Source organism: Corvus cornix, chromosome 13 (genome assembly GCF_000738735.6).
Source record: "Corvus cornix cornix isolate S_Up_H32 chromosome 13, ASM73873v5, whole genome shotgun sequence".
Taxonomy (NCBI): domain Eukaryota; kingdom Metazoa; phylum Chordata; class Aves; order Passeriformes; family Corvidae; genus Corvus; species Corvus cornix.
Window position 1 is genome coordinate 12,538,018 of NC_046343.1, and position 25,331 is coordinate 12,563,348.

The 25,331-nt window shown below is 60.9% G+C and overlaps 4 protein-coding genes across 13 annotated transcripts; 3 read left to right on the forward strand and 1 right to left on the reverse strand.

The window, feature by feature from the left end:
- Positions 1 to 1,223: 1,223 nt before the first annotated feature.
- Positions 1,224 to 7,353, forward strand: PROB1 (proline rich basic protein 1). The gene is given in 2 exon segments (XM_039559677.1): positions 1,224 to 3,154; positions 3,157 to 7,353. Coding segments are annotated over 2 exon segments (4,398 nt in total). The 5' UTR covers positions 1,224 to 2,016; the 3' UTR covers positions 6,417 to 7,353.
- SLC23A1 (solute carrier family 23 member 1) lies at positions 7,348 to 15,141 on the forward strand. Of its 9 annotated transcripts, XM_039559683.1 has the most exons (18): positions 7,348 to 7,545; positions 7,832 to 7,938; positions 8,099 to 8,203; positions 8,282 to 8,924; positions 9,378 to 9,449; positions 9,637 to 9,741; positions 9,831 to 9,988; positions 10,063 to 10,151; positions 10,228 to 10,295; positions 10,380 to 10,561; positions 10,662 to 10,782; positions 10,886 to 11,042; positions 11,219 to 11,366; positions 11,462 to 11,567; positions 11,644 to 11,773; positions 11,983 to 12,126; positions 12,269 to 12,364; positions 12,483 to 15,141. In XM_039559683.1, exons 4-18 carry the CDS (start codon positions 8,715 to 8,717, stop codon positions 12,728 to 12,730), a joined length of 2,034 nt encoding a protein of 677 aa, XP_039415617.1. In that variant the 5' UTR covers positions 7,348 to 7,545; positions 7,832 to 7,938; positions 8,099 to 8,203; positions 8,282 to 8,714; the 3' UTR covers positions 12,731 to 15,141. The 9 variants fall into 9 exon arrangements, with proteins under 9 accessions (XP_039415617.1, XP_039415616.1, XP_039415620.1 ...); XM_039559682.1 differs by having other exon boundaries at positions 10,233 to 10,295; positions 11,219 to 11,567; XM_039559686.1 differs by lacking the exon at positions 12,483 to 15,141 and having other exon boundaries at positions 10,233 to 10,295; positions 12,269 to 12,359.
- MZB1 (marginal zone B and B1 cell specific protein) lies at positions 7,354 to 8,456 on the forward strand. Its single transcript, XM_039559856.1, has 4 exons — positions 7,354 to 7,545; positions 7,832 to 7,938; positions 8,099 to 8,203; positions 8,282 to 8,456. The coding sequence occupies exons 1-4, from the start codon at positions 7,354 to 7,356 to the stop codon at positions 8,454 to 8,456; spliced, it is 579 nt and encodes a 192-aa protein (XP_039415790.1).
- Positions 14,971 to 23,745, reverse strand: PAIP2 (poly(A) binding protein interacting protein 2). 2 transcript variants are annotated; one of them, XM_039559688.1, is made up of 4 exons: positions 23,623 to 23,745; positions 19,691 to 19,850; positions 17,282 to 17,461; positions 14,971 to 16,084 (listed from the first exon to the last, which is right to left on the reverse strand). In XM_039559688.1, the coding sequence occupies exons 2-4, from the start codon at positions 19,826 to 19,828 to the stop codon at positions 16,019 to 16,021; spliced, it is 384 nt and encodes a 127-aa protein (XP_039415622.1). In that variant the 5' UTR covers positions 19,829 to 19,850; positions 23,623 to 23,745; the 3' UTR covers positions 14,971 to 16,018. The 2 variants fall into 2 exon arrangements, with proteins under 2 accessions (XP_039415622.1, XP_039415621.1); XM_039559687.1 differs by having other exon boundaries at positions 19,691 to 19,856; positions 23,623 to 23,725.
- Positions 23,746 to 25,331: the final 1,586 nt, after the last annotated feature.

A 25,331-nucleotide genomic window follows, 5' to 3' on the forward strand; every position in this document is an offset into this window, starting at 1 on the left:
ATGGCATCCCTGCGATCCCAGAATCACAGACTGCTTTGGGTTGGAAAGAACGCCAAAGCCCATGCCATGGGCAGGGACACCTCCCACTATCCTAGGTTACTCCAAGTCCAGCCTGGCCTTGGACACTGCCAGGGATCCAGGGCCTGCCCACCCTCACAGGGAGGAATTCCTTCCCAATATCCCATCTATCCCTGCCCTCTGGCACTGGGAAGCCATTCCATGTGTCCTGGCACTCCAGCCCTTGTCCCCAGTCCCTCTCCAGCTCTCCTGGAGCCCCTTTGGGCCCTGGAAGGGGCTCTGAGCTCTGCCTGGAGCCTTCTCTTGTCCAGGTGAGCACTCCCAGCTCTCCCAGCCTTTCCCCTGCCTCACTCCAACACTCGTGCTCAGCACAGTCCTTGCTGCTGCTGCTGCATCTGACACCCAGGTCCTGCTGAAGCCACACTGGTCACAGGGACAGCAGCTGCGACAAGTGATACAACACCACCGGAGGCTGCGAGGGTGGCAGGAGAGCAGCACCGGACACCCGGCTGCTGTCCGGCTGCTGTCCGGCTGCTGTCCATCCGCTTCCCGGCACCCGCTGTCGGTGCCACGGGAGGTGGATGGCCCTGGACACACCCTGGAGCTCCACGGAGAAGCAGGGCCGGGCTGCAGCAAGGGCTGTCAGCTCAGGGAGCTGCCCTGGCACTGCAAATCCAGCATCAGGCAGGGACTCCAGGCTCGGAGCCAGCATACAGAACTAATATTCTGTAGAAGCACAGAATCATTTAGGTTGGAAAAGCCTTTTAAAATCATTGAGCCCAACAGTTCCCCCAGTCCTGCCAAGGCTACCCCTAGTCCATGTCACCCCAAGCACCCAATCTACACATTTTTTAAATTCCTCCAGGGATGGTGATTCCACCACTGCGCTGGGCTGTGTGTGCCAGTGCCTGACCACCCTTTCCATGAAGAAAGGGTGGGATTTTAGGATTTGAAATCCCACATACACACTCTTTCTTGCACAAGGCCACCATAGCAGTGAGCACTGCCCATGGCAGGTCCCTTGCAGTCCCTGTGGGCACAAATGCCACCTGCAAGCCCAGCCCAGCTCAGCAGTGAAGGGTTAAGTGCCAGCCCAGCTTTGCGGGAAGCTTTCCTCTCCTCCTTGCCAAGGTTTAAATTTAGTCCCTGCATGAACCCAGAGGACTTGGGCATCGGGTTGCTCCGGGGCTGGCAGTGCTGGGGAGCACCTGCTGCTGCTGCTTCATGGCAAAGATTCCCCCAAAAGCTGGGACTGGGCTGCACCAGCAGCAGTTGGGGTGGGCAAGCTGCAGAGACCCTTGTGCCACCCCAGCCACTGGCTTGGAGTCTCCCCAGAAAAGACACATGGTAGTAGTCCACTGGTCAGCTCCTGTGAGTCCCAGGGGTGCTCCATGCCCGGGTTGATCCCAAGCCTTGAGCTTGCTCCTTACCCCTTAGATTAGGAAGGGAGGAGCTCCTGCTTGGGATAGGGTGGGTTTTGGGGAAAGCCCAGTGTGGGCACACCATTGCTGTGGCACCGGGAAAGGAGCCATGGGTGGGGATGGAGCAGCAGCTCGAGATCCTGCCGTGCCCTCAGCACCGGGGATGGGACATTCCCAGAGGGGTCTGCAGCTCCCCCAGCTCCGGGGCAGCCCAGGGCCGTTCCATGGGATTGCACACCCAGGACGTGTATGGGGTGCGGGGGATGACCTGGGCCCTGTCCTGCGGTTTGGGGAGAGCGGGGCGGGCTGAGGGGGCAGGGATGAGTCGGCGGCCCCCCGGCAGGTCCCCGAGGCTGGGGGCGGCGGTGGCATCCCTGCAATGCGCTTGGCATCGGCTGCCCCGGCTGGCGCTCGCTGAGTCCATGTGATCCGGGGCTTGCTCTGTGCCGCCGCCGGCTCCAGCCGCCGGGACGGCGAGGGAGCCAGAAGGTCGAGCCAGCGGCCCCGGCAGAGCGGCCCCGGCCCCGAGCAGGGCTCCCCGGCACCGGCTGAACCCCCCGGGCTCCCCCCTGCCACGATGCCCCGCGGGAAGAGGGACCCCGTGCTGCTGTCCCCCGCCGAGCCCGCCCGGCCGCGGTGGCGAGGGTCCCGCGCGGGTGGGGACGGCCGGCGGTCCGCGGAGGAGGAGGAGGAGGAGGACGGACACCTCCCGGGGCTCCCCCGCGACGACCCCACCAAGAGCATGTCGAGCTCCTCCGTGTCCTCCTACCACTCCGCCCTGTGCTCGGACGGCACGGAGACCTTCAAGGACTGCCTGGAGTTCCTGGACGAGGAGGGATCGCCCGGCCGGGCTGCCCCGGGGCTCTGGGCTCCGGCGGGGGCCCCCGGCGTCCCCCCGCCGCCCGGCCCCCTCGCCCGCCCGCAGCGGGCTCAGCTGTCCAGCGCGGCTAAGAATAGCCCAGCGCCGGGCCAGGGGGGCAGGATGGGTCCCCTCGGTGGGGACCGGCAGCCTGTGCCGGCCGCGGCCGCCGGCGGGGAGCCGGCCGTGCCCCGGCAGCCCGGGGCGATGCTCGGCGGGGTTCCCAGCGACTCGGACGAGGTGGACGGCGAGGTGCAGGCGCTGACGGCCAGGGCTTTCCGCAGCCTCTCGGGGCTCCCCGGAGCTCGCCTCGACATGTGCAGCTCCCACACCTCCTCCAGCCTCTCCAACTCGCTGTCGGAGGACGGCGGGCGGCCGCGGCGGTGGCCGGCGGGCGCCGGGGAGCCCCGGGGCGCGGCGACAGCTCTGCATGGCAGGGTGGGCTGGCCCTTCCCCTCCGGCGTGGACGGGGAGCTGCTGGGCAAGGAACAGTTCGAGTGCGTGGACGTGGAGCTGGAGAGCGGGGAGGCCAGGAAGGGCCACGGCAAGAAGAGGACGGTGCCCAAGCGCCAGATCCTGCTGAAGAGGAAGGAGAGGAAGGAGACGGGTTTTGGTCCCCGGGGGGACGGCCCAGCACCCCAGCCCCCGGCCAGGAAGGAGCCCCCCAGCAAGGGCAGAGCCATCGGCGAGGACTTCAGGCTCAACTACCAGCAGTTCATGAAGGCGGCCTCCCTGGACGCCGGCACCGACAGGACCCGGGCGGCCTCGTGCCTGGTGAAAAACGTCCTGGCCAAGAAGATGCAGTACGAGCAGCGGATCAAGATGGAGCAGAAGGGGCTGCGGGGCAGCTCGACCTCCTCGGGCCGTCCTCCGCCGGCACCGACCTGCTGGGGGATGGCCTGGAGGGCAAGTCCAGCTCGCTGTCCCGCTCGGACTGCAGCTTCTCGGCCGAGGACCTGCGGGGCAGCGGGATGCCGGTGGCCACGGCGGCCGCGGGGAGCGCCACCACCAGCCATCCCACCAAGGGCGTGGTGCTGAGCGAGGCGACGAGGGAGACTGTCTGCAACCTGAGGAAGACGTTCAACGAGCTCAACCAGAGGATGAAGTACCAGGAGGTGCTGGGGGGCCGCTGGCTGCCCGCGGCCGCTGAGGAGCACACGTCGGAGAGTATCTGCTACCAGCGAGCCCGCGCCTTGTTCGAAGCCCAGCCTGGGGTGGGGAAGGTGCTGGATGTCGCTCCCCGGTTTGCGAGGGCGCCGAGGCCGTGGCCCAGCTTGAAGGAGCGAGCCATCGGCCCCATCCACTCCCAAACCCTCCCCTTCAAGGTCGAGAGCCGGGTGCTCCCCGCCGCCCCGCCGCACCGCCGCTTCGCCTCCTCCCGAGCGCAGGAGGTGAGGACGCTGCCGCAGAGCCAGCCAGAGAAGCCACCAGCAGTGCCCCGCCGGCCGCCCAGCCCCGGCACCCCGGCACCCCGGGGGTCTCCGCCAGCCGCGCCCCCCAAGCCAGAAGAGAAGGGGAAGGGGCGCGTCCCGCAGCCCCGGGACGTGCGCAAGCTGGTGAAGAGCAGCTACAGCCTCAAGTTCGGGACTGCCGGCACCTCCCGCGGCACCGTGGCACCGGCGAGCAGCGGGGAGCCGCCCCCGGCCACCCCTCTGGTCATCCACTGCACCTCGGTCCGTCGGGAGCCAGCTCCGGAGCCGGTGGGTGAGGAGGTGCTGGCAGCCCCCGGCCGAGAGCCATCCCCGGCGTGTGCCGAGGGGCCCGCAAAGCCCCCCGGCAGCCGGGCCGCGCCCTCCCACAGCTCCCCCATCAACATCACGAGGGTCCAGGCCACGCGGAGGGGAGCGGCCCCCACGGAGGAGCCGCCGGCATCGCCCCCCCGCCGGGAGCGGAGCGAGCTCCGGGTGCCACCACGGGCGCCGGTGGCCGCGGGGGTGCCGCACGTGGAGACCCATCTGCACGTCCTGGTGGGCCGGCCGTCCCCGGTGGCCAGGGAGAGCTCCCCGGCCCAGAGCAGCGCGGTGCTGCGGACAGAGAAGACCGTTCTCCTGCCTCCGCCACCGCCGAGCCCCACGGAGGGGAAGGAGGTGCGTGGCCATGGCAGCAGCAGAGCGCTCCACGCTGCCGAGGGGCCGGAGTCGCTGGGGCAGCGGCACAGCAGCGGGGACAGCAGGGACCCCCGAGCCGGTGCCCCGGCCGGCAGCAGCGCCCGCCCGCAGCCTGCGGAGCCGGCAGCGAGAGGCGCGGCAGAGCTCCGCGCCGGCGAGCCGAGGCAGGAGCAGCCCGGCGGCCCGCGGGTGTCGGTAGCCAGCGGGGGGTCTGCCGGTGGCCCCGGCCCCTCCGCCCCGATCCGAGCCGGGGAGGGCAGCGAAGGTCCCTCCGCGCGGCTGCCGGAGCGGAGGGAGGCCTGGGAGCACTCGCCGCAGTGGCCGGCGGCCACGGAGCCCTTGCCGCCTGCTGCCCTGGCCGAGAACTCCAGCTACTTGGCAATCCCCGAGAGAGCCCCCAAATCCACGCTGGTGCCAAAGATGCCCTCGGTCCCCAACCCAGGCAGTGCATCCTTTGGGACTCCCTTTGTCCCCAGCCCGGCCAGCGCCTCTTTTGGGACTCCCTCAGCTCCCAACCCAGCCAGTGCATCCTTTGGGACCTCCATGGTCACCAATGTGACCAACTCACCCTTTGGCTTCCCATCAGCCTCCAGCCTGGCCAGCACATCATTTGGGACCCCCTTGGTTTCCAACCCCAACAAGTCTTTTGGGGCCCCTCTGGTGCCCAACCTGTGCAGCACATCCTTTGGGACCCCTTTGGTCTCCAATCCATCCAGTGCATCCTTTGGGACCCCTTTGGTCCCCAATCCATCCAGTGCATCCTTTGCGTCTCCATTGGTCCCCAATCCACCCAGTGCACCCTTTGGGACCCCTTTGGTCCCAAATCCATCCAGTGCATCCTTTGGGTCTCCAGTGGTCCCAAATCCATCCAGTGCATCCTTTGGGTCTCCATTGGTCCCCAATCCATCCAGTGCATCCTTTGGAACCACTTTGGTCCCCAATCCACCCAGTGCATCCTTTGGGAACCCCTTGGTCCCAAATCCATCCAGTGCATCCTTTGGGTCTCCACTGGTCCCAAATCCACCCAGTGCATCCTTTGGGAACCCCTTGATCCCCAATCCATCCAGTGCATCCTTTGGGTCTCCATTGGTCCCAAATCCATCCAGTGCCTCTTTTGGGAATGCCTGGGTCCCCAATGCATCCAGTGCATCCTTTGGGAACCCCTTGATCCCCAGCCCAGGCAGCTCCTCCTTTGGGTCCCCCTTAGTCACCAACCCAGTCCCCACTTCCCTTGGGCATCCATCAGTCTCCAACATGGCTGGCTCTTTCTTTGGATCCCCCTTTGTCCCCAGCGCAGCCAGCGCTCCCCTGGGAAGTGGTGCCTATCCCCTTCCCGGTGGAGAAGTGCCCTGGAGCAAGCCCAGCCCTGAGCCCCCCCTGCCCCGACCCCCCGAGGGCCCAGCTGCTGTGGAGCCCCCAGCCCAGCCCCGCCTCGAGGATGCTCCTCATTTCCTCAGGAGGACCGATGGCCCCTCACCGAGTGGGAGGAGCAGGCAGAGCCCCCCCAAGCCCTTCTCCGCCTCCCTGCCCCCCCAGAGGAGGATGCTCGTGGATCCCAGCAGCGGGAAGTGCTACTACATGGAGCCGCCGCGGCAGCCCCAGATGAAAACGCTCTACGACCCCGAGACCGGGCAGTACCTGGAGATGCTGGTCCCACCGGTGGCGTCACACACCGGGCTCTACCAGGCACCTTTCAACCCCCTGCTCATGGGGGTCTACGGCCCACCCTACGCACCCTACGGCGGCTTCCCGGGGCTCCCGGCACCGCCGCCCTCCGCGCCCTCGCCGCCGCACCCCGAGCTGCCCGCTGCCGACAACCCCGGCGTGCCCGGGACCTCCGGCTCTGCTCCCAAGGGCGAGGGGCCGTCCCCTGCCGGGGGTCCCGACTGTGGCTACCTGGAGAGCCTGTACTACATCCCCACGGGGATGCGGGCCAGCCCCGGCCCCGAGCAGCCCCCGGCCCGCGCCAGCCCTGCCGCGCCCGAGAAGGGGTCACTGCTCCGGATGTGACGGGATGGACCCGCGCGGATGTCCCTTCCCATGGCCGGGCTTTAGCCCGAAGTCAGCATCACCTGATGAGAGTCCCCTTGCCCACGGCTGAGCTGGCAAAGCGCCGAGGGGTAGCGGGCACTGGCTGGACCTCACTGGCTTCTCATGGAAACAGGGACAAAAAGGGTCTTTTCCAGTGTGAGCACCTGGCAGCCCTGAGGGGGCATGGAGGTCCCCGGCCAGCAAAGGGACCACACAGGCCCCGCTTTCCCCTGTCCTGCCAGTCCCATCTCAAGGATGACTCTGGCTGGTTGGCACAGGGGGGTGATGGCCTGGGCACCCCCAGCCTCCCCCCAGCCACAGCTGCAGCACAGACACCCCAAAAGAGTAATAAAAATGCTGAAACAGCTTTAAATCTGCTTATTCATCCTGTGCTTGTGTGGTCTGTAAAGGGGAGCGAGGAGCTGAGGCATTTAGAACTTGCAGTCCGTCTGTCTGTCTTGGAGTGTCCACCAGATAAATCCCAGTCCCTGTGAGCAGGAAGGGACTCTGCAGTCCTCAGTGAGCCCTGAACCCCAAACCACAGCCACGAGCCCCAAACCACAGCCACGAGCCTCAAACCCTAGTTGTGAACCTCAAATCCCAGCCCGGAGCCCCAGCCCCCGTAGATCCACACCATCCCAGGAAGGATTTAGGCTGAGGAGAAGGGATCAGGCATTACAAGACTGAGTTACAGCAAAAACCTCCCGGAGAGGGGGGCACTCGGTCGGGGACACCCCACACCCCCCCCCCTTCCTGCCGTGACACCCGGGACGGACGGGCCGCCCCAGCCGGATGCAGGTGTGTGCTGGCCGCGCCTCAGCGCCGCTCGCTCGCCCGCCCCGGGGGGTTTATAGCCCGCCCCGAGGGGTTTATAGCCACCCCGCGCCTGCGCCCCGCACTTTCTAAGCGCGGCACGATGCGGCCAGCGCTGGCAGCGTGGCTGGTGCTGAGCCTGCTGGGGGGGGCAGGGGCCCAGGACATGTGTGGGGACCCCCCCGCCACCCCGTCCCACTCGGTCCCTGCGCCCCAGCTCAGCCCCGAGGAGCGGCTCTCGCCCCACATGCCCGAATCTCTGCGCTGCGACGCCTGCCACGCCATCGCCTTCCAGGTGGGGACCGAGGACACGGCGCCCCAAAAGCGGAGTGAGAACCCTTGTGGGGATGTTTCAGCCTGGGGAGATGCTGCCGGCTCCCTTGGGGCACCCCACTGATGGATATTCCTTATTGGCAACTTTAAAAGCCTTTTGGGCTCCTCATGGACCCTCTAACCCACGCAGATGTGCTTCTGCTGCTAGGGCCGCACGGAAGGCTGTGCAGACCCCAGCACCGCTCGGGAGCAGGGTCGTGGGCAGGCTGCCACCCTCACTGCCCGGATTCCGCCTTTTTTCACCCCAGATTGAGGAGCAGCTGAGCAAGGCAGAGGGGAAGGTGGGCAAGAAGGCGCTGAGGGAGTCGGACTACATAGAGGTGCTGGAGAGGAGCTGCTCACAGGACTGGGAGAGGTGAGCGGCGTGTCCATGAAATGGGGGTGTCCCCAGGGGTCAGAATGTCCCCAAGGATGGCGGTGCCCCAGGGATCAGAGTGCCCCCGGAGCTGTCCCCAGGGATAGGGGAGGGGAGTGCCCAGCGACCATTTTCCCTCCAACCCCCCCTCTCCCCGCAGTTACGGGGTGCTGGAGCTGGACGGGGAGAAGCGGCTGTCGGGGCCAGGGCTGCCCAGGCAGCAGCCCCTGAGCGTGATGGTGTCTGGGGGCCCATGGCCGAGCAGGTGAGTCGGGGGTCTGGCGGTGCAGGAGGTCCGGGCACTGTCCCCTCGCCGCCAGGTGACCACCGCGGCTCCTCGCAGGCTCTCCAAGCTGTGCCACGGCTACGTGGGCGAGCGGGGCGAGGCGCAGATCTACGAGGCGCACCGGCGGGGCCCGGCCGTGCTGCGGCAGCTGCTGTGCCACGGGGACAAGGGACCCTGTGCGGGCCGCAAGGACCGCCCGGACCCCCCCAAGGCGCTGCAGAACGAGCTGTAGCCCGGCGCGGTTAATGCTTAATGCCCCGGCGACCTTCGGAGCCGACTTCGTCCCCAGCGGGAGCCGACACGTGCCGGGAGGTGGGCGCCGGGAGCTGGGCGCCTTCCCGGTGTCGCCTGTCACCGATGTCGCCGCTGTCGCTCGACGCCCGTGCCGGCAGCGCGTCCGGGCGAACGGGGAATTACTCTGTAACCCACGGGCTCTAATGTTTCACCACGGCGCTGCTGCGGGCGGCTGCAGCCCCAATTAAAGGAGTTAATGGCTGATCCGTGCCGGGGCTGCGCTCCCTGGTTTCACAACCCCCAGCCAATGGCCGCCCTCCCGCCCGCCGCCCCGGCCTCCGCCACCGCCCGGCCGGTGACTAAAGTCCTTCCCACGGCCATAAAACCCCCCCGAGCAGGGACATCGCCGCCGGGGACGCGTCGCCGGAACATGGGGACCCGCTCAGGAGACCTGGCTCAGCCCCAGGTGAATGCAGGCGCCGTCCCTGTCCCCATCCCTTCCTCGGTGTCATCTCAGGGCGGTGGGGAGGGAGGTGGTGAGCAGGGACGCTGGTCCCAGCGATGGCCAGCTCAGAGTCAGGATGCCCAGATGCTGGTAGTCTGGGGGCTGCGGTGACTCCCGGGACAAAGGGAACACGCTGGAATGCTGCGGCTGGGACTGGCTGTGCCACCGTTCCCAGCACCTGCAGTGGGGATCCCCCTCCACACTTTCCAGGAACAAACTACCACATAGGGACCAGTGGGTTTGGGAGCCCAGACCCCTCCTGGGGTCAGAGTTGGCACCGGGTGGGACTGACCGGACACACATGCTGAGCCATGGCCCGGTGTCACCCGCGTCGCCCAGGGCAGAGCCCAGGCCCTTTCCCGTGGGACACCTGGGTCCACACTGACCCAGCTCCCACCTCGTCCTCACTGCCAGAATGGGAACGTGGCTCTGGCCCCCGCTGGCTCCCCGCAGACCCCTGGGAAGGAGCTGCCTGCGGCGGGCAGGGTGAGTACCGGGGCACCCCGCGGGCAGCGCCGCACCCCAAATCCATCTGTAACGCACCCGCGGATGGAGACCGGCCAGCCGGGACCCCTCCCAGCCCTGAGGGCACAGGGGCTGCCAGGAGGCAGGGTGGGGTGCCCGTCCTTGCACACAGCCCCGGTGAGACAGGCTGAGCTGTGCCCCCACACAGCAGGACCGCGGGGCGGGCACCAGGCCCCCCCGGCCGGAGATGGACATGCTCTACAGGATCGAGGATGTGCCCCCCTGGTACCTCTGCATCCTGCTCGGCTTCCAGGTACAGCCTGGGAAGCGCCAGACCCCAGGTCCCCGCTCCCCGCGGTGTGGGGCACCCCCCAGCCCGGCTGAGCCCCCCTCGCCCCCCAGCACTACCTGACCTGCTTCAGCGGCACCATCGCCGTCCCCTTCCTGCTGGCCGAGAGCCTGTGCGTGGGCAAGGACCAGCTCACCGTCAGCTACCTCATCGGCACCATCTTCACCTGCGTGGGCATCACCACCCTCATCCAGACCACCGTGGGCATCAGGTAGGGCCGCGGCCCCGGCGGGACCCCCTGCCCAGCCCCGGGCCCGGGCGCAGGCATCCCTCTCGTCCCCCCAGGCTGCCCCTCTTCCAGGCGAGCGCGCTGGCTTTCCTTGTCCCCGCCAAGTCCATCCTGGCCCTGGAGAAGTGGCGATGCCCATCTGAAGGTGAGGGCAGGGGGGTGCAGGGGGTGTCTAGCCTCTCGGCGCCCCCCGGGACCACCTCACCCCCCTTCATCCCCAGAGCAGATCTACGGCAACTGGTCACTGCCCCTCAACACGTCCCACATCTGGCAGCCCCGCATGCGAGAGGTACATCCTGCCGCCACCCCCGGGGCACCCAGACTCCCCGGCAGGCTGCTGACGCCCTCTCCTGCACCTCTCCATGCCCTGCAGATCCAGGGGGCCATCATAGTGTCCAGCCTGGTGGAAGTGGTCATCGGGCTGCTGGGGCTCCCCGGGGCACTGCTCAGCTACATCGGGCCGCTGACCGTCACCCCCACCGTGTCCCTCATCGGACTCTCCGTCTTCCAGGCGGCTGGAGACCGGGCTGGCTCCCACTGGGGCATCTCTGTGCTGTATGGCATGGGGACACGGGGCACAGGGGGGCAGGCTGGTCCAGCATGGAGCCAGGAGGATGTCAGGGGCACGAGGGATCCCATCTCTCTCTCCCCCCAGAACCATCTTCCTGATTGTCCTGTTTGCCCAGTACCTGCGGCAGGTCGCCATCTGCCTGCCCGGCTACCGGCGGGGCCACGGCTTTGTCCTGCTCCGCATCCAGATCTTCAAGATGTTCCCGGTAGGGACTGGCTGAGAGCATGCTGGGGCGGCCCCGAGTTCCCCCCTTTATCCGCACGTGGGCTCGGGAGCGATGCGGGAACACCCCGGTGTGTGCCCCGCAGATCATCCTGGCCATCATGGTGGTGTGGCTCATCTGCTACGTGCTGACCCGCACCGGAGTCTTCCCCAGCCAGCCCGGGGAGTACGGGTACAAGGCCAGGACGGACGCCCGGGGCGAGATCCTGTCCGTGGCGCCCTGGTTCCGCGTCCCCTACCCCTGTGAGTGCCTGGCAGCCCCGCGGCGCTCTGGGCCCCCCGATACCCCTTTGCCTTGCTGATGGTGCAGCATCGGCGGGGCAGGGGAGCACCCGGGAGGGCCCAAAGTGGCACCGGTGAGCACCGGGTGGGGGGTCCTGGGTTGTCCCCAGTCCTGATCTGCTCTGCCCCCCGGGCAGGCCAGTGGGGGTTGCCCACGGTGACCTCAGCAGCCGTGCTGGGCATGTTCAGTGCCACACTGGCGGGCATCATCGAGTCCATCGGGGACTATTACTCCTGTGCCCGGCTGGCAGGAGCGCCCCCGCCCCCTGTGCACGCCATCAACAGGTACAGCCAGCTGTTCCCCACTCGCACCGCGGCATCCCTGGAGACCGGTCAGGGATGCTGCAGGAGCGTGGGATTGGGACCGTGTTGTTCCCCAGGGGCATTTTCACCGAGGGCATCTCCTGCATCATCGCGGGGCTGTTGGGAACCGGCAACGGCTCCACGTCCTCCAGCCCCAACATCGGCGTCCTGGGCATCACCAAGGTACCGGGGCCGGGGAGGGTCCCGGCTCGGCCGGGGGTCGCAGGCACCGTCACCTGCTGCCGGTGTCTCTGTGCAGGTGGGGAGCAGGAGGGTGATCCAGTACGGCGCCGGCATCATGCTCGTGCTGGGCACCATCGGCAAGTTCACGGCGCTCTTCGCCTCCCTGCCCGACCCCGTCCTCGGCGGGATGTTCTGCACCTTATTCGGTAACTGTCCCCCCCCAGACCCGGAGCGCTGCTCTCGGCAGCGCTGGGCCACGTCCCCGCAGCCTCGGGGGCTGATGAGCCCAAGGGATGCAGGGCGGGTTTGGGGGGAGCCGGGGCTGCCTCCTCGCACCCTCACCGCGGCTGGGGCAGCCCCCGATGCCCGGCCAGCGTGGGCACCTCCGCCTGCATCGCCGCGTCTCTGCCGGCAGGAATGATCACGGCCGTCGGCCTCTCCAACCTGCAGTTCGTCGACATGAACTCCTCCCGAAACCTCTTCGTGCTGGGCTTTGCCATGTTTTTCGGGCTGACGCTGCCGAATTACCTGGATTCCCACCCCGGGGCCATTAACACAGGTACCGCCCGCCACGAAAAGCCGCGATTTTGGGAGTTTGGGGAGAGAGGAGGGCAGATCGCCCGGCGCTCGTCCGCCCCGGGGCAGCAGCTGGGAAATCCCGCTCCTCACAGCACCCCCGGCTCCGTCCCACGCTGTCGCAGGTGTCCCCGAGCTGGACCAGATCCTGACGGTGCTGCTGACCACGGAGATGTTCGTCGGGGGGACCATTGCCTTCGTCCTGGACAACACCATCCCGGGTAGCTGCAGCACAGGGGCCGGGGAGGGGAAGCCGCGGGGCTGGGACAGATTCCTGTTGATTTAGAGCCGGCAGAGGGGATGGCGGGGTCGGGGGGGTGACACTGGACATCCCCGCAGGGACGCAGGAGGAGCGAGGGCTCGTGCAGTGGAAGGCAGGAGCGCACTCGGACAGCACGAGCAGCGCCAGCCTGAGGAGCTACGACTTTCCCTTGGGGATGGGCGCGGTGCGGAGGAGCCGCTGGCTCAGGAAGGTGCCCATCTGCCCGGTGTTCACCGGGTTCAGGGCCCGGGCGAGCGGCCGGGGCACGGCGGCCGCGGAGGGGCCGGACGGCGCAGACGGGGGCTCGGTGTGCACCAAGGTCTGAGCCAGGGGAGGGTCCCGGGAGGGTCCCGCCCCAGCGCCGGAGGAGCCGAGCCGAGCTCCCGGGGGGCTGTCGGGGTTCGGTAGCACCGGCCAAGGCCAAAGCCAAGGCTTCTGGTGCTCGGCTCGAACGCAGGGCTAGAGAAACACAACGTTTCTCTTGGGGGACATCCCGAGCTCCGGGGTACAGCCTGGGGACCGCCACCCCGTGCCGTGCTCCACCTGAAGCTTTGGCTGGCTGAGACTCGTCCAGCGCTGGCTGAAGCCCGTCAGCCACATCGGAGCCCCGGGGCCACCAGCTCCCAGCCAGGGCCACGGATTTTCACCTGCCCTCGGCTCCGGCAGGGTGACCCAGCGGCTGGCACGGGCTCTGCGTGGGGCAGCGTCCAGACCAGCGTTAGGATGCCTAATTTAAGACTATACATTAAAAATGATAACGTATTCAAGCGCACGTGCCCTGCCAGCATCTCTGCTGCCTCCTGCACCGTTCCCTCGCCCTTTGAGCACCAGAAAGGCGTCAGCACCTTTGACCGTACTCTCTCCTGGGCTGCCAGACACGGAGACACGCTGGATTTCTTCCAGGTGGGCTCTGCCTGGACCCAGGGCTGTGGGAGAGGCAGCTCAGCACAAGCCCTTGGCAAACCCTTCCTGCTCTGGGAGCTCTGGAGCGCTGGCTCTGTCCCGGCCGTGCTGGTGACAGCACCTCATGCTGCTGGGGTGTTCCCAGATGCAGGCACAGAGGGGGCTGACCTCCAACGCAGCAGGGTCAAGCCAGTCCTGGGCCTGGATTTAGCACCGAAGTTGAGCTGAGGCAACACTGCACAACCCCGTGACAGCCCATGGTGGCACTGCCACACACTCACTCCCCAGCCTGAGCAGGGAGAGAAGTGAGAAAATCTGTTAAAAGTGAAGATGAAGGGAAAAAAAAATCCCAACCTAAAATAAACCCCGAGGGATGCAAATACAACCACTCCCACCTCCCACGAGCACCAGCCAGGCTCTGAGGCCTCTCTCCTGCTGCTGTCCTGGTGCTGGTGGCGAGCACGGTGTTGCAGTGTGTGACAGCTCTCCGGCCATCTGTGTTCCCTCCCATTTCTTTGTCCTCCCAGCCCAGCTGCTGGGGCTGGAGCAGGAGTGAGAGGAGGCCTGGGTGCTGTGCAGGTGCTGCTCAGCACCGGGTGCCACCACCTCTGCTGCAGTCACACCCCAAAGCCAGAGGGGCGGGGGCTGCCACGGGCAGCGGCAGCTCCTCCCCAATGAACATCCCAGTGCTACGGGATGCAGGAGAGGGATAAACCCAACGCCAGGAGAGCAGCCCATGGCCAGGCTGGCTGCTCCACACGCTGGCTCCTGGCTGCTGCACTCAGTTGCCACCACCCCGAGGTGACGGTGGCCAGGCCAAAGCTCACGGACAAACTGCAGCCACGCAGGACTCGCTGGTGGAACTCGCACTGCAGATAAAAATCAGCTGTGTGTTATTTGCTGACCTCTTTCTTTAGGCGCTTGAGCCTAAACTCTCCCCAGGCCAGTGGAAATCCTGGACTAGTGTTGGCAGGTCTCGGAAGGCCAGCGCCCAGCACCGAGCCCCGGGTAACTGCATGAGCATTGTGCAGAGCAACAGCAGAAGGGGTTGGTGCTCCCCCAGGGCAGCGGCTGCAGCGAGGTGGTTCTGCCGCTGCGGGAAGGCCCCGCCTCACCCCGCCCGTCCTGCAGAGCCGCAGCTCCGGCTGCTCCCCTTCGCTTTAACCAGATTTTAACAGCGAGGCCAGGCTGTCCTGAGCGGGGCCAGGGGTCGGGCTCGATGCTGGTGGGTCCAACTCAGGACATTCCAGGAAGAAAGAGTGGATGGGCCTGGAGAGGCTGTGGCAGCAGCTTGGTAGTGCCATCAGCTGCTCCCAGGGCTGCCAGCAGGGCCAGGCTGGGAACAGCCACAGGGAGAACGAAGGGAGAGCATGGAGTGGGAGAAGAGGAATAAATTCCCGTCCCTGGAAGTGTCTGAGGCCAGGCTGGACAGGGCTTGGAGCAGCCTGAGACAGTGGAAGGTTGGACAGTGGAATTGGATCGCTGAAGTCTCTTCCAACCCAAAGCAGTCTCTGGTTCCATGAAGGGTCCAGCCACAGCCAGGATCCTGGGCCATCGGGTTCCACAGCCTTCCAGGCTGGCATCCACAGTGCCAGCCCTGTCCTCCACACGCTGCCAAGCGAGTTCCCGTACGAGATGCCCAGTTATGAGACAGCCACCACATCAGTTCTACTATTATTTATTTTTTTAAATATTTTTGAAAAAATATAATTTTTTTACAATATTTTCAACTTAAACACTATTCACACTGAACACGTATGGCAGCTTAACCTACCCAAATATGAAGTTTAAGAAGCCAAAACTGTTCTAGCTTTATTAAAAGAAAAAAAAAAAGAACAACCAAAAACCAAAAGAAACCAAAAAGTTGTTGTGCTGTAGACTATTGTGTAGTGATGATTAAACAAAGCAAGGGAAAAGCACCACTCAAATCACTAATGCTGGGGGTTGCCTGGTTAAATCCAGCTATGGAAAGTGGGATGCTAAGAGTTACATAGGCAGTGCTATGTATGGCGCCCGTTCCTGGAAGAAACTGCGATGGATCTCACATCTCCTCAAACAGCACGGGAAGGGGAAGGTTTCTAACATGATCACACACTGCAAAGGATGGGGAACTGCTTCCTCCCAATCGCTTGGATGTTAGCTCAGTAGCTGAGATCTACGACTCTGTACAGGTCTGTATGATTCGGGTTAAGCTCGCGCCGATTCCCAGGATCGTGATGTTTTGTAAGGGGGGAAATTAACATTAGTAACAACATTGATACCTCAAAGGAAAGTTAGCAAATTTGCATAACAATCAGATCTCTTCACTTTCACTTGGAAGTTAAGGCATTATCAGGTGCAAGCTAGCACCAGTTAACACATCTTTAGTTAAAAACAGACCATTCACCGCAAATTCCAAGTCCTGTTTAAAAAGCAGAGTCTGCAGAAGGTTTTATTAACGTGGTACTTTGTCTCAACTTGACTGGTGCTTCTTACCTCACTGCCTCCTTCACACAGAGCCAGGGCCCAATTATGTTTCCATTAAACTTTTGACAGATTTACTTAATAACAGTCTCAGCACTTTTATTGAGCATGCAAGACTAACAAAACTTTGGCAATGCATAAGTGTAACACAGTGACAAGAAGAGAGAGCTTTTACAATTAAATCTTCTAATACTGGCTTCACAGTGTGGAAATTGTGCTACATCCACCAAAAGAGGGCCCAGTCTACTCAAATGTTTAAGTACTTCACCCCAGGAACAAACTCCTTTGCGTTTGGATTCAGATTACTCTTGACCTGAGGAAGGGAAGAACAGAAATCGAGGTGAATCATTTTTTCAGCTTCCATTTTCAAGCTGAAGACAATTAGAGGCAAAGGTTTATGGATTTAGAGTAACAATCAGGTATACAATAGGCTGCTTACATTTATTAGCGGTCTGTAATCCCTAGAAAAGCCCATTCCTCTGTGCTACTCCCTGAATTACCCAACCTTGCTTAGCTCCACCTGAAGTTTCAGTTGGATGAGGGCTCAGGGAACAAGCAGCAAACCACAGGCATGCAGCAAACACGGCAGCTTCCCCTCATGCTGAAATGGCCTTTTCTCAAGTTGAGCTGTTAAAACGTGCCATGAGGTTTTTAAATTTTGCTTATTTAAGCAAGAGGTGACTTGTTCCAGGAACTTCAGCCACTTCTGGGAATTTCATGAGTATGAGCACTGTACTGATTTTTCACATTCTGTCTGTGACTCCCCTGTCCTCCCCCTTGGCAAACTGCTGCTGCTCAGTGTCCTGCAGTTAGACATGGGAACCAGCACCTTCAAAAGGAGCTCTTTATCACCAAGAAATGGAGGATTAGGCTTTTCTGATCGTCATTGAGTCTGAAACTGCTGCCTGCAGCTGCTTCAGCTTGGAAAAGTCAGGGTCTGCCTCTGAATCTCAGAGCAGTTGTGCGATAGGATGGTGTGGGGTCTGTGCTCTGTACGAGGAACTTTGGATTCTGTGAGGGAAAATAAGCACACTCTGCCCTTTCCTTTGAGCTGAGCTCTGGACAGAAGTCAGATGGCAAAAAGAGGGAAATAATCACAGTTTGGCTGCTTTCCCCTTCCCTAGAATTGCTACAGGGATCTGCTGTGGCTCTCCCAATCCCAACGAGACCTTGGGACAGGGCTCAGACCAGCCCAACGTGTCAGTGCTGGCAGATGCCCAGTGACCCTTTTGCAGCCCCAGCTCCACTCAGTGCCCTTCTTTCATAACATCCCACCCACTCTTGAACGGGTGCCATGCACTGGGAAAGGCTCCATGTGGGTATGAAGAAACCCACCAAATAGGTCACATCCCACGAGGACACATCCCTTCCCACCCACCCTGCCCAGGCAGGCAGAGTTTAACAGGCTCCTTCCTACTGGAAAGGATTTTTCTCTCACCATTAGCAGCAACAAGCCCCAGCCTTGGACAAAGACTCAAGCTTTAGAAATAGGATGAGAAGCTGAACTTACCACCAGATCCTCCAGCGATGAGCTGTCACTGATAACAAGGTCATTGAACTGGTCCTGGATTTGATCCATTGTTTGTGGGAGATCACGGGCTGGAATAAACCATTCATGCTCCTCCTCTTCTTCCAGCATCTCCTGGAAACAGCGCTCAATAAATTCTTCTTCCCACAACTCCTCTTCGATCTGTGCAATGAAAAGAAACTGCTTCAGCAACAAATCTATTGTGAGCTCGTGGGGTTTTCACTCCCAGGTGTGTGCACCCAGCTGACCTTCCCAGCTATCCCACAGCACCCCAGCCCAGCACCACATCCATGCAGCAGCAGGAAGGACATCAGTGCTTTGTCCCAGGGATTGGGGCTGCAGCTGAAAGGGAATGGCAGGAGAACCCCACCAGCCCCAGCTGTTTTGTTTGTAGCTTGTTATGACCTAAAGGAGAAGGAAAATGTTGGTCCCAAGCAAAAATTGCAGCTGTACCAACTAGTCTGGACTGAGCTTGCTGCAAGCATGAGGAAGGGAGCTGTGCCAACACACACAGCCAGGAAACACTCCCCAGGAAAGCGTCCTACGGGACTCCTGGGGAAAGAATAACCACGGCCTGTCACCCGGAACAAGCGGCCTCTCCCTGGCTGCCGGTGTGTGCTCCCCCACTGCGGCTCTCCTCGGGAACCCCACGGGCTCCCAGCAGCTGTCAGGAATGCAGCCCTGCTGTCCTGGGAGCAGGACAAACCAACCCATGCAGAACTGACACGCAGTGCAGAGATTAAAGCAGTTTTCCTTGGTTGTTCAGTAAACAAGCTTTGGAGGGAGTTCATCCTACAAATTTTCCATGTCCTGCATCAGAGTGTTTAAGAGTGGAAAGCAGGGAAACAGAAGCTGGTGTGAATGACTTGCCCAGACACAAGGGAATGGAAAAATGATTCAGGACAGATTTAGAAGTTCACTCAGTGGAAGCTCGAACAAGTTTTCCCATCTATCCTTTGCTCTGAAATCAAACACCTCCTCAATCCTGGAGTGGAAACTCAGTTACCACAAACACCAAATCAAAAACATTAACACCACATATCAGGACTGCTGTGCAACCTGGTCCTTGCCCTTGGGGCAAAACACACCCACCAGCTCACCTGGTGCTCTGGGGAACAGAGACTCATCCCCATGTGCTCCGAGCCACCGCCCAGGCACTCCAGCAGCACCAACGCTGACTCAGTGCTGTCCCAGAGCAGCACTCCAGCCTGGATGGCACCTCCAGGAGGCACTGCCTCCCTCCTGCCAGGGGCACACAGCCACAGGCTCCTGTTACACAGGGCTTGCCTGGCTCCAGGGGCTTGGCTACAGGCCTGTGCCCCTACAGGTGCCTCCATGGCAGCTCCGGGACTACTAAATAACATTTAATTCCCCAAATAGCTGGAAATTAGGACTGCCCGTTTGTATTTTACAGCTCCAGTTTGACTTGCTCAAGCTCCCAGAGGGCTGTGTCTGCAGCAGCAGGTGACCAGGCTCCCTCAGGTGTTTGAGCACGACCCTTCTCCCCTCACACTCCCACCTTTCCTCTGCTCAATGGCATCTGTGCCTGAAAAATCATGGCACAGCTCTCAGCTCCTTCCCAGAGAACTACACCCCCTGTATGCTAACTGTGGTACAGCTCCCAGGGAGAAAGAGTCACCAAACAGGAAACAATGCACGAGAGAACTGAGGTTCTGTGAGCAAACCTGACTCGGAATGAGCTCAGTGCTGCTGGCACCCTGTGGATCCAATGCTGGTGGCTCAGCCTCTGGCACAGCCACAGCTGCTGGAGCACAGGCAGCAGCTGTGGAGTGCACAGAGCAAGCTGGGAATGGGAAAGGAGTGTGGAAAAAGGTGGGCTGTTCCCAGCCTCCGCAGGAGCCGCAGAGAAAAGGGTGACAGATGCAAGGTGGCAGAGGAAGGTAAGGCTTCCTTCCCACCCGATGGAGAAGGGAGCTGTAAGACTCAAGTATTAAAATGAGTGGGCCTGTTACCCAGCAGCTCTGTCACCCTGTGGAGCAGCAGTGCTGTTCCCAAGGCAGGTGTGCACCTGGAATTCCCCAGCTCAGCACCAGGACACTCGGCACGTCCGCACACGAACACCTCCCGGGCCAGCCCTTCCCAAGTGCCACGCACATCTGTCAACTCTCTTTTCTCCCCTCCCACCTGCAGAAGTAGGGAATTAATGGATGCATTAGAACGTGCTGCACTTCCTGTATTTTCCACCAGGACTACAGAAGATGAGCATTTACTGCCAGAGAAAGGGAGACCCGTCTGTTCCCCGGGATCCCTCCAGAGAGCCCATCTAAAACTCCTTCTCCAAAGGATTGTCAGTGTCGGACCCCAGGTCTGTCCCTTCAGCTGGGAAGTGACAAAGCACAGAGGAGACACTGAAAGCAGAGGATGACTTGCCTGCCTGTTGAACTCCTCTTCGTTCTCCATCCACATGTACTCAGCAAAGGGGTTGTCATCCTCGTGGGAGTGCCCGTTGATGATCACATCCTCGCTGATGATGCTGGGGCTGGTACTGCTGCGACTCGGGTCCTTCATGGCTGCCACTCCGATCCCAAACCTGCAACTGAGGAGGGCAGCGATTACAGACGCGCAGATTCCTCATTCCCTGCCTCTGCACAAGCCCAGCCCAAGGGCAGGGAGGCTGCACCTGCATTTGGAGGCCCAAGGCAGCCTTGCCCCGACTGCAGCAGAGCTCTGAGATCACAACAAGGAACAGTATCAGAAGCACCGTTCCCATTGCGTGTGGATTCCAGGGACAAATTAATTTCCCAAACTGAACCTCACCAAAGCCAAGCACCACGGCCAATTAAAAGTGACAGGAAAAAACAGGAAGCACACATACTTGCCAGTAGGAAAATTTTAAGGCAACATTCAAAAGGAGAATTTGTTTTCCAAAGCATTTTTAAGTGTTGTGTGTCACGGCACGAGCCAGGTTTCACAGCCCTTTCCCACTGGGAAACCTTGCAGGGAGCAGAAACCACAAGGAACCGACCCTGCACAGGGCCACCTGGAAATCTGTGTGTTCTGAGGTGAGACAACACTGCTACCCTTCCTGTACCACGCTCGAGTACACAGATCAACACTGAAAAAGCTGAGTATTTGTTGGATACTAACACTGGTAGTATCAATTTTGTTTAAACAGTATGCACGGTGAGGCAACATCTTCCAAAAAATGACCTAAAAAAAACCTGACCAAAAAATCCAAGACTCAAGTCAAATTTGAAGGTTCTTCTCATGTTAAAATTCACAATGAAAGTTGCAGCAGCGAGTGAAAATATTTTTATTATCAAAACAACACTTTAGCTTGTTGTCTGCATATCAAAGAGTGACTTCTTCAGAGAAGAGGGTATCAAAATACAGCCGTGTTGTTATTAGAGTACAAGGGCTTATCACCCAGCACCTCACATCTTCTCTTTGCACAACCAGTTGGTCCGGTTATCTAGGGAATTAATGCAAGTTCTGGTTCTAAACTCTTGATAATACCAGCTAAAAACCTGCCACATCCAAGCGACCAATTAAGAAAGTACAAAGAAGACGGAACCTGCCTGGCTTGCTCTGTTCCAGGTTTTGAAATCAAAGGCAAACCCCAGCATGGAAGTCACTGCAGCTCCCTGGGAAGTGCCACGAATGGGAGCAGATCCCGTGTGTTCCACCACGGGAAAACAGGCTCCTTTTGATGTTCTTACAAAACAAACTAAGGATTACTGGCAGCATTTACATAAAACAGGAAAGGATGCTGCCTTTAACACCCCAATTCAAGCTTGAAACTGCTTTAAAGCCACTTCAGCTGCTCCCAAGCCAACACATGGGATGGAGTACAGGAAATAAAGCCTAAAAAGCCTCATTTCTTTTTTTCCCCCCTCCTTTTTACTGGCATGTATTTTCACCTTCTCTTTTGCGGAGCTAGTCTTGCTATTACTATTTTCCTGAAGGTACCCGCCTCAGCAGTGAGGAACTCAGGCAGCTTCTGCACCAAGGTGACCGTACCAGACAAGTTCAGAAAGGTAAAAACAATTTAAAAAACCAACCCAAACCCAACAAACCAACCCTACTTGTTTGTGTAAAAGCTTGGAAGGTTAATTTGTTGAATCATGGACCGGCTTTCCCATTTCTGAAGCGTTCCTACTGGACAGAAACTCCAGCTTTAGGAGGGAGGGAAGAGAACTCCAGCTTGGACCAAATCAGCTTTGTCCACCACTGCCCAAGGATGATGGGGATGATCTTCCAGAAGGACCCAGGATCAGCCTGAATATCTGAAGCTTATCTGATGAAGCCCTCAGTCCGTTCATGCTTTTCCCACAAGGAAACATGCCAACACTCACTGATCCTGCAGGAATGGTGAGGAAGCCCCAGGCCAGTCCCTCACTTGCAGCACTCCTGATTTCATTTTCTGCAGCTTCCAACAGAACAAATAAACCTTCCCATTTCTCCACTTCAAGACACAGACCAGGTTTCCATGCTCACATGTGGGGATGAGATCAGTCTCGTTTCACCACTAGTGGATACAACCTTTTCAGTCAGGGAATTCTGAGGGGGAGAGCCAAATGCCACTTCAGTCTTGCAAAATGTCCCAATCTAAGCAGGCTGCTGCAGGAAACAAGCCCCAGTGCCAGGCTACACTGCTGCTGGGAATAAAAATAACCCCTTTTCCATCTGGGAGTAGGTGGGAAGCAGAGGAGCTCAAAGCTCCTCACACTAGAAGAGGAAATATAACATTGGCAGTGCTAAGGAACAGAAATCAGGGAGAATTCTGCCACGGTGATACACTGTGAGGGCCTGACCCAAGTTCCTCTGGGATTGTGGTGCGGAGTGGGGGTGATGGAGCAAGCACACTGCAAGTGCATAAGGAAAGGCACTTAAAAAAAAAAAGGATTTTTATCTTAGGAATGAAGTCAGAAATTAAAAATCCTGTAGGAACATGCTTTCAGTTAACCCTGAGTTGTTTTCTGTACGGAGTGTGAAGCTTGTTACTCCAGAACATAACTAAGGCCCATTAATTCACCCATTTCCCTGAATTTTGCTGCAGTTACAGCCATGGAGAGCCCTTGACCGACCATCATTAAAATTCAGAGCTTTGTGACTGAAGAGTCTGCATTTAAAACCTAGTCACGAAAGAAGATTATGCACTGCCTTCTCCGGAGGTGAGGTCAGGCCTAATTCCATGCATCAACCCCAGCTCCTTACCCACGACAGAAAAAGAATGAGGAGAACAATTCAGTTAAAAAATTACAATATTTGCTTTAAGCACCCAAAACCATACACGATGGTTTTGGTGGGAGCTGAAGATTAAGGGAAGGTGTTCTAGAGCAGCTCGTGCAGGAGTCAGTGACTTATCACCCGGTGATTCCTCCTGCGAGTCGGCAGCACCAGCCCAGCTCCTCCTTATCTATCGAGATTAGCACACGGCTCTTATCAACGGAGCTGATTACACCCGTCTAATAATTATACTCGCCTAATAAACAGATTTCTTAATCAAATTCATGCGGGACGCCAGCGCTATCTGATATAAACGCTTCCAAGGGCTGCGCTGGAGGTTACCGAACGCAGCCGCCTCCGTGGCGAGGGGCTAAGGCGGGGGCTGTGCGAGCAGCGCCGCAGCAGGGACGGGCCCCGGCCGGACCCCGCGGCCGGGACCATGTTTCGGTAATAGCGGAGCCGCCGCCGGGGCGGTGTTGTCGGTAACCGCGGGTCCGGTGTTGTCGGTAACCGCGGCCCGGTGTTGTCGGTAACCCCGGGCCCGGTGTTGTCGGTAACCGCGGCCCGGTGTTGTCGGTAACCGCGGCCCGGTGTTGTCGGTAACCCCGGCCCGGTGTTGTCGGTAACCGCGGGTCCGGTGTTGTCGGTAACCGCGGGTCCGGTGTTGTCGGTAACCGCGGGCCCGGTGTTGTCGGTAACCCCGGCCCGGTGTTGTCGGTAACCGCGGCCCGGTGTTGTCGGTAACCGCGGGCCCGGTGTTGTCGGTAACCCCGGCCCGGTGTTGTCGGTAACCCCGGGCCCGGTGTTGTCGGTAACCGCGGGCCCGGTGTTGTCGGTAACCCCGGCCCGGTGTTGTCGGTAACCGCGGCCCGGTGTTGTCGGTAACCGCGGGCCGCGCCGCTCGCTCCCCCCGGCCCCGCGCGGGCGGTAACGCTGCGGGGCCGCCTCCCCCCGCCCCCGCTTTGTTCGGCACCAGCCGCCCCCGCAGGCCCCGGATGGCGCCGCAGACAATACCGAGGGGCGGCCCCGCCGCGGGGGGTGGAGGCCGCGGCCCGGCACCGCCTCAAGGGAGGGGGCGGCGCCCTCGAGCCCCCCGCGGCGGTCCGTGCCCGGGGTCGCCCCCCGCCGCTCACCTGCGGTGCGCAGAGGAGCCGCCGCTCCGCCGTGACCCGCCCGGACCCCACCGGACCCACCGGCCCCGCTCCGCTCCGCCCGCTCCGCGCTCGGCCCGGCCCGCCCCGCTCCGCCACACACCGCCGGACCTGACGTCACTTCCGCCAACGCCAGGCCCCCGCCGGCCCCGCCCCTCTCCCCCGGAAGCGGCTGTGGCAGGCGCGCGCCAGGCCGCAGCACCGGCGGGGGGCGGCGCGCTGCACGCTGGGACACGTAGTCTTTTCCCTCCTCCCGGCGCGCGGCGTGCCGGGAGCTGTAGTCTCGCACGGCACCTGGCAGCCATTTCGCGCGGCGGCGCGGGGCACGCCGGGAAGCGCAGTCCGGCGGGGCGGCCGCCATCTTGTGGCAGCGGCGGGGAGGGGGCGGGGGCCAAGCAGCCGCGGTGCCCACAGAGGGAGCGCTGAACGCCCCCGGGGCTCTGAGAGCGGGCTGCGAACACTCCTCGCTCCCGGGCACCCCCGAGGCTCCCCCAGCCTCCCCTCGGGACAGCGGCTGACCCGGGAGGCGCAGATCCCTTGCCTCGCTGAGGGAGAGGATAACGAAACACTGGGCGAACAACATTCCTGTTCACAAACTGGTGTTTCTGCACGAGGTTCGTGCGTTTTTAAGGCTATCAGGAAATGGGACATAATAGATATTCTTTTCTGGGTACGTGCCGAGGCTTCAGCCCCATTTACTAAATGGGTTCAAAGGGCCATTTTTATTCCCTTTTGCTCCACCTCCCCTTTCCTCAGGGGAAGGTGGAAACGCCTCTCCTGCCCACAGCCGAGCTCCGCTGTGCCCTCATTGTGCCCAGCCCCGCTCCCACTCACAACCTCACAGAGGCACAGAAACCGGACACCGACGGAGTTAAAGCCCTTTGCTCCATGCCAGGAGCAGAATCTGGAGCCACAAGCCCTCCTTGGGCCAGCCGGGAGCAGGCGTGGCACACCGGCGCCTGAACCCGCGAAGGGCCGAGTGCGTGGCTCGACAGGGCTCGGTCTCCCGGCTGAGCCCGGGCTCGGCCGCTGGTGAGGAGTTCCCAGATCGGAGCAGGGGATTCAGGCTCCACCCCAGCAGTGAGCACAGCCCCAGCTCTGAGCTGGGAAGGAGCCTCTGCCCTCGAAGTGCTCACAGAGGAGGTCTGGGAAGCAACGAAGGGAGATGCGAGTATAACAACTGCATTAACGTTTCTCTGCATCCTAAAATTTAGTAAGGGATAATTACTCCCACAGAATTTTCTGGGGGGCGACTGTCCCTTGGGGCATGTGTTTATACTGATTTTATTAGTCACCGTTACCAATGGGTTCCCAAGATGCAAGTTTCCCCACAGTCCAGCACACTGCAAAATACCCCTGCAAGCATCACCCTTAAAAAAACATTATGTACAGACTACTCTTATTTCCACAACAATTTCGAACTGTACAAATGCAGCAGGATTTTCTCATCTCTAACAAAGGCTTCTCTTTCTACTCACTTCCCACAGCAATGGGACAACAGCCTCCAGGTTACTCCTCCCAGGTGAAATTGGTACCCCAAGTGCAGAGCCCAACATTTCACACTCAGCCTTGTGCTCTGGGATTTCCCTCACCCCTACACAGTGCACACAGTTATTCCCAAATAAGCAGCCCATGGCACCAATGTGTGCATCTCGCATCTGTCCTCAAGATCAGGATTTTCTGGCACCTCT

Coding starts and splice junctions, on each gene's coding strand:
- MZB1 (XM_039559856.1), top strand. CDS start 7,354: ATGCGGCCAGCGCTGGCAGCGTGGCTGGTGCTGAGCCTGCTGGGGGGG. Junction 7,546..7,831: donor GCCACGCCATCGCCTTCCAG/GTGGGGACCGAG, acceptor TTTTCACCCCAG/ATTGAGGAGCAGCTGAGCAA. Junction 8,204..8,281: donor GGGGGCCCATGGCCGAGCAG/GTGAGTCGGGGG, acceptor GGCTCCTCGCAG/GCTCTCCAAGCTGTGCCACG.
- PAIP2 (XM_039559688.1), bottom strand. CDS start 19,828: ATGAAGGACCCGAGTCGCAGCAGTACCAGCCCCAGCATCATCAGCGAG. Junction 17,462..19,690: donor AAGAGGAGTTCAACAGGCAG/GCAAGTCATCCT, acceptor TTCATTGCACAG/ATCGAAGAGGAGTTGTGGGA. Junction 16,085..17,281: donor CATCGCTGGAGGATCTGGTG/GTAAGTTCAGCT, acceptor TCCCTTCCTCAG/GTCAAGAGTAATCTGAATCC.
- SLC23A1 (XM_039559678.1), top strand. CDS start 8,715: ATGGCTGATCCGTGCCGGGGCTGCGCTCCCTGGTTTCACAACCCCCAG. Junction 11,774..11,982: donor GATGTTCTGCACCTTATTCG/GTAACTGTCCCC, acceptor CTCTGCCGGCAG/GAATGATCACGGCCGTCGGC. Junction 12,365..12,482: donor CCTGGACAACACCATCCCGG/GTAGCTGCAGCA, acceptor ACATCCCCGCAG/GGACGCAGGAGGAGCGAGGG.